Raw genomic sequence first — 6000 nt, forward strand, 5'->3', positions numbered from 1 at the left:
AAAGAAGGTAGCATACAATGTACTTAACCATGCGTCATTCAAACGCCATCATTTTGCAACAGCAGAAAGTTGATGAATTCTTTGTTAAGAAAGGAAGTCAAAAGTTATTATTTTAATGACTTTTAATGACATAGGAAAAAATACTATGTAATTTTGTTTCAAAACATTTGTTTTTTATTGTAGTTAATGGTAAGTGAGCTTACTTAAAAATTTAATCTCGCTTATTACCCATTTCACATGGACCATCTGGATTTTTGATTTGCCAGATTGTATTTGGTCCCAATTAGTCTGGATAAACAAGGTTTACTGTACTAAGAAATAGTCATAAATAATTAACAAAAATTTTCATGGAACCTCACACAGAGAAAATATAAAATTTAATATCTTAAGCATAAATAATCTTAGTAATAATGTTAATTATGAGAACCATACAACAAATATCTAACATGGACTGGTTGTGTCTCTCCCATAATTAGTGTAGTAAAATATCTTAAGAGATAAAATACCATAATCTACCATAAGACTAGTTCAGTCAATTAACTTACCTAAATACATTATTATGGACACAGTGTAGCATTTCACAGACAAACATTTAGAAATTCTACAAAATAAAGCTATCAAAATGTTAATTTATCAACTTATGTTGACACCAACTGCTGTATATGGAATAACACACATTCCTCTCATTACTATGTCTTCTGAATTAAGTACCGATGCTAGTTAAGAAAATCAAAGTATAGTGAAAAGTGAAATAACTGCTTTAACTAGATTGATGATACATAAGGCTCCTTGCAGGGTTGCGAGGCTCAGTAACACTCACGAAGTTTAAACATGAGGTTACTAAATACTGTTTGTTCAATGTCGCCAGTGATTCCACAACCACCTCCGCTTATGTGTAGCGTAATGTTTGTAACCACTTGTATATCTGCAGTATTCCTATTTTAAATTCTTTTAATTTTTAATGTTATAAACTTTTGTTTGTTAATGTTCTTAACTAGTGCAAATGTCTCGATTTTATTTCCTAAGCTATATATTGAGATTAGTTTTAGTATAATAAGATTATGAAGTATTATATTTGTATAGTTATGTAGTACTATGGTTAAGTGTATGAGAAGGCTAAAAGCTTTAACTTCACCAATAAATCAATTAATTAATTAACTCACTTTTTATCATGTACTGTTTCTATATCATGTACATATTTCTTATGTAGTATTGTGTTAGTGTTTTGTTAGTCTTTATATATCACTGCATTGCAATCCTGAAAAACTTCTTCCCAAGTAACTGTAAATCAGGGTTCAAAAAAATAATTTTTTTACTAACCAAACCACCACTTTTTTTGTTTAAACCACTTTTTTTGTTATTAAATTAGTTATTTTGGTTCTCAGCACGTTCAAATGAAAGCCATACAACATCCCACTTTCTGCCACTCATTTTGAACCAGAGAAGTTATAACATCAAAGAAATGCAGTCCAGCAAATTTGCACATCTGACTTGAACAACCACAGAAAGGGTATTTCAGTAAATATCTTGTCACAACTTTTCTGCAAAGTAAAAATAAAATTACGAAAATACAATTTTCCAACACTAGAGACGTTGCTGTATTAACCGTGAAAACAATGATAATAAATTCCAACTAGTTTCTGAGAAATCCCAGTTTTAGCTAACATTTCAATATATGTGCATTGCCATCAGGATCTTCCAACATACTGAATTAAAACAGTAAGCTTCATGTACCACAGGATCAAGCCAACAGGAGCCAACAGGATCATGCCATCAGGATGAAGCCTTTAGGAACCAGGGATAAACTTCAATATATGAAATATATTGGCCACAGTAGTGTTGAAACGAGAGATACGAGCAGGTACACAATGAATGGCAGAGACAGTGTGAAAACACAGGTATTGTAATGTAAGCTTTAAATTGTTATTTTTCACGAACCGGTAGGAATTAAGAAACCACCCCTTCAGGGTAAATTTTGGGCCGTGTGCAGTATGTGAAAACCATTTTTTTTTTTCTTTATTTTTCTCTTTCCATTCAAAAAAGCCCCTATATATGAGTATTCCCCTGTTATATATTACTAAAACTTCCTCGCCAATTAAAAACATTATTTAAGGGCATATGACCACTACAGCGTGGTGGTGGTGGTGGTACTCACATGGGCACAGGCAGCTGGTGCGGGTTGTTGAAGGACTGCATCTCGTCGCAGCTCTCGCCGCCCGAGCTGCTGGCCGTCGCGTCAGAGTCAAGCGCCGCCTCCACGAATCCCAACTGCGCGCGCAACTGTCCCGAGACTGCTGCCAGCTCGCGCCGGGATTCCGTTCCCAGCCTCACGCCTGCTGCCGCCGCGCGCTCCGCAGACCCCGAACCAAAGTAGCGCCCCGCTGGGGTCACGTGGTGGCGCGCCGCCTGCTGCTGGGACAGCATGTCGAGGCGCTGGGCGAGCCCCGGCGGCCTGCCCCGAGCTGCGCCCCCCGCCGTCTCCGCGCGCGCCAGCAGAGCTGCCGCCTCACCCGCCGCGTGCGTACCCAGAACTCTCGCCTGCAGCTTGCGGAGGCGGCGCAACGAGCGCTCACACTCGCGCTCCAGGTCGTGCAGGCGGCGGCGCGCCGCGTCCACGTGCTCCGTCGTGGGCGCCTCCTTAGCGTCGTCCGCCTCCTCACACATGTCCATCACGTCCACGCCGCTCAGCAGTTCGCGCTCAAAGGTCGACAGCCCACCCGCCAGGTCCGCACCAAACATACCCTCGGCGTCGGCGTCCCCGTGCAGCGGCGCGTCACCCCCACCTCCCTCTAGACTCTTCATCACCTGTAACAGCTCCTCCACGTTCGGCGACATCTCCGAGCCGGCGTCTTGAGAGATCGCCGCCCCCAAGTTCCTCAGCAGCTGATCCACGTCGTTCGAGAGCAACTTCTCCTTAAACAGGCCCCCCGCCTCCAGGCTCGCCTTCTGTAGACCCATTGTGTTGTCGTCGTCCCCCATAGATGGGTCACAAGAACTCATCATAGAGTTACCACCGTTCGAGTCTACGTCCGCCTCCGATGCCTCCTCGCCCTTCAGGAACTGCGAAGCGAGAGCGGCGGCGAAACTGTTCGAAACCGGCTTGATAGTGTCTTTCACTATACGCTTCGCGGTGTACACGAAACGGCGATCTTCGAAACCATAGTTTTTCTTCAGCTTAGGGGCGAGCGCATCCCTGCAGGATGCGCGCTCGTCGGAATACAACTGGGATGCTGGAATGCTGTTGAATCCATTCAACGAAACGTTAATCGGACAAGTCGGAGAGGAATGTGAAGACGGCAACTTAAAGTTCTGAGACTGACCAGCTTCCGTCAAAGCTGGGGCCATGACAAACACATCTGGATGCCTCCTCGAGGCAAGTTTTAATCCCATTCATCCATGGGTCTTGCGAATAAACGTCAAACACATTATAGCACAAAAACAAAGAAGTCTGTAAAATTTTTACACTTCTACAGAGCTGTCAACAGGATTCATAATGAACTTAATTAAAACATTCCTAATAGAAACTGTTGTTACGTTTTGCTTCTTTTTTTTTGTTTTCACTGCACTTACAGTAGGCTTACACTAAGCACAGAGAAAAATAATACAGTATTTACGAAGTATAATAGCATTATTTTATCAACTCCTCATACGGATAATCACTCGCAAAAAATGTCACATGCCAACGTTCTCTTATAACCAATCCGACACACGTCGAATTATGCAAGCATGGCTGTATTGATGCCGGTACTAATAAAACAACAAAAACGGAGGTGCAAAATAACATAGCACCATCCACGCACTCATCACCAGAGAAATGATAAATCCTGCCAGACTGCCTCCCCCTAAACATACACCCACGTGACTAGGCCTCTCGACGCCTGCTTACGAAACAGTGGTAGGTGGTGGTACCACACAGGAACACAATACTGCGACATCGTTCAGTGTTAAATGACACTACATCACATTTCATTTATACACATTCTTCTTAAGATCGTCAGTAACACACAACATATGCTATCATTGCCCGAAACACATAATTTTAAGTGTTCACACGTATAACAGCGCAGCGAAATAGTAAACCGATAATGGCGGAACACGAATAAGTGCGCACATCGAAACGCTGCAAACGACGAGCTTCTACAGGGAACGACCGGCCAAGGCTGAACTACTACCGGGGCACACCACATACACACAAAAACAGAGAGCTAATATCATACACGAACTCACACATACAAATAAATGTATACTAAAAAAAATAATGAACTGTTAATAGTTCTGTGACATTTAAATAAACTTAAATTAATCCATTCACAGTTTTTAGAACTGAAATAACTAAGTTGTTCTCTTGCTTAACGTATACCAACCATTTCATCAATAGATGGACCCCTCTACACAGCAATGGCGATTGGTTCAAAAGGAGTGTGTAGCATTTTGCAACATTACCCTTCCACGGAATACTACATAAATAAGTTTTATGATAAATATAGCGCTCGCGGACACACACATGGCCACAGGTATAAGAGGAATGTTATATTTGATGATAAACGACATAAAATAAACAACAAATTCGTAAAATATTGGAGGATATTACAAAATTTACTATCATGTTAAAGGGGGCGCGTTCTACAGAGGAAACAGCCAACCGAGCCAACAAAGATCTTTTGTTTGGCGCGTTTCATTGCGCCTGCGCGCTCTTCCAGTGATGACTTGGTTAGTCTGCTATTGGCCAGTCATTTAACCGTCTGTTGTGCAGCGAATTCGAGACCATACACCTTTTAATAACAGTTCGTATAATAAATGTGCCCGTAATAAATATTGGTTGTTACATTACGTAAAGTTAAATATTGTTGGTTAATGCTAAAGAAAATGTTAAAACTAGTAATTTGTTTTAGTTGCTAATTCGTAATGTTGCAGGTCAGTCAAATATGAAATTTCAACGTGTATAGATGCCAAAACATCCATATGAATTGGTTGAACGTGGCCCTAAGAAATAAAATATGTAGCACATGTTACGTGATGTTTACTTCAAGTTTTCCGTCAACTTATACGTTGGTAAACAATTTGTTTGGATTTTTTTTTATCAAAGGTGGATCCTATAAGCTCACAGTATTAAGGTAATCAAGTGTGTCATGCATAATTGCTAACCAACAATAATTAAAACCATAATCACGCTAACAATAAACATAACCTATTCCAGACGTGTTCAACAACAAAGCAAATATATTTTTTTTATTTAATCCTGTCTAATACAAATACAATGCATGCAACTTAAAGCTCTTAATATTTATACGTAAACACAAAAAAAACTCAATTTATGTAGTCACCCTCCAAAACTGCACCCCATTTTCACTCCCAAACTCAATCATGTACTGCTCTACACTTCCCTTGCTACTCCTTTAACCTAGTTTACTTTTGAGCTGGACAAATTACACTAACCCAACTTCATACATTTGAGAAACACTGAAAAAGTTATGAAACTTCCAGTTGCAATTTGAAAGAAATTAAACCTCAAATTTATATTTTTTGTGGTGATCAACTAAACTAAAATAGTCACAAATCAGGCATGTTTAAGGCCTACTTACCTACCACTAGAATCTTCATCTGACAGTATTTTTGTGTAAGTTAACCATACATTTTAAGTAAAATTATTTCCACTAAGTAGATTAACATTTATACTTGCACAACTTAAAAAATATATATAAAAAATTTTATTTTACATATCTACTTACATTCACAAATCACAACTACATCTAACTTCACCTGAGTACCTATATCCTTCACAAAAGTGTACAAATTTTTTCACATTAATGAAAATAAGCATTCTCAAAATGACCCGCAACCTTTTTGTGCATTAACTCATACATCTTTTCTGTATTATAAACATTTGACTGAACTTAACCACATAAAACTTTTTCATTTGTATCTCTGAATCGGTACACATTTAGAAAGTATAACAAAAACTACCAAAAAAAAGTTAAAAAATATCAAAATCCAATACAT

General features: G+C 39.4%; 1 protein-coding gene across 2 annotated transcripts in view; it reads right to left on the reverse strand.

Annotated features, from left to right (window-relative positions):
* LOC134530869 (KAT8 regulatory NSL complex subunit 1) overlaps nt 1-5667 on the reverse strand; it is a 286616-nt gene extending 280949 nt beyond the window's left edge. Inside the window, exon 1 of one of the 2 annotated variants that reach the window (XM_063366135.1) lies at nt 2156-5667. In XM_063366135.1, the coding sequence (XP_063222205.1) occupies nt 2156-3390 (1235 nt within the window). In that variant the 5' untranslated portion in view covers nt 3391-5667. The remainder of the gene's footprint in view (nt 1-2155) is intronic. The other variant, XM_063366133.1, reaches the window with a different exon arrangement.
* Nucleotides 5668-6000: the final 333 nt, after the last annotated feature.

This window comes from Bacillus rossius, chromosome 3, assembly GCF_032445375.1.
Source record: "Bacillus rossius redtenbacheri isolate Brsri chromosome 3, Brsri_v3, whole genome shotgun sequence".
Lineage (NCBI taxonomy): Eukaryota > Metazoa > Arthropoda > Insecta > Phasmatodea > Bacillidae > Bacillus > Bacillus rossius.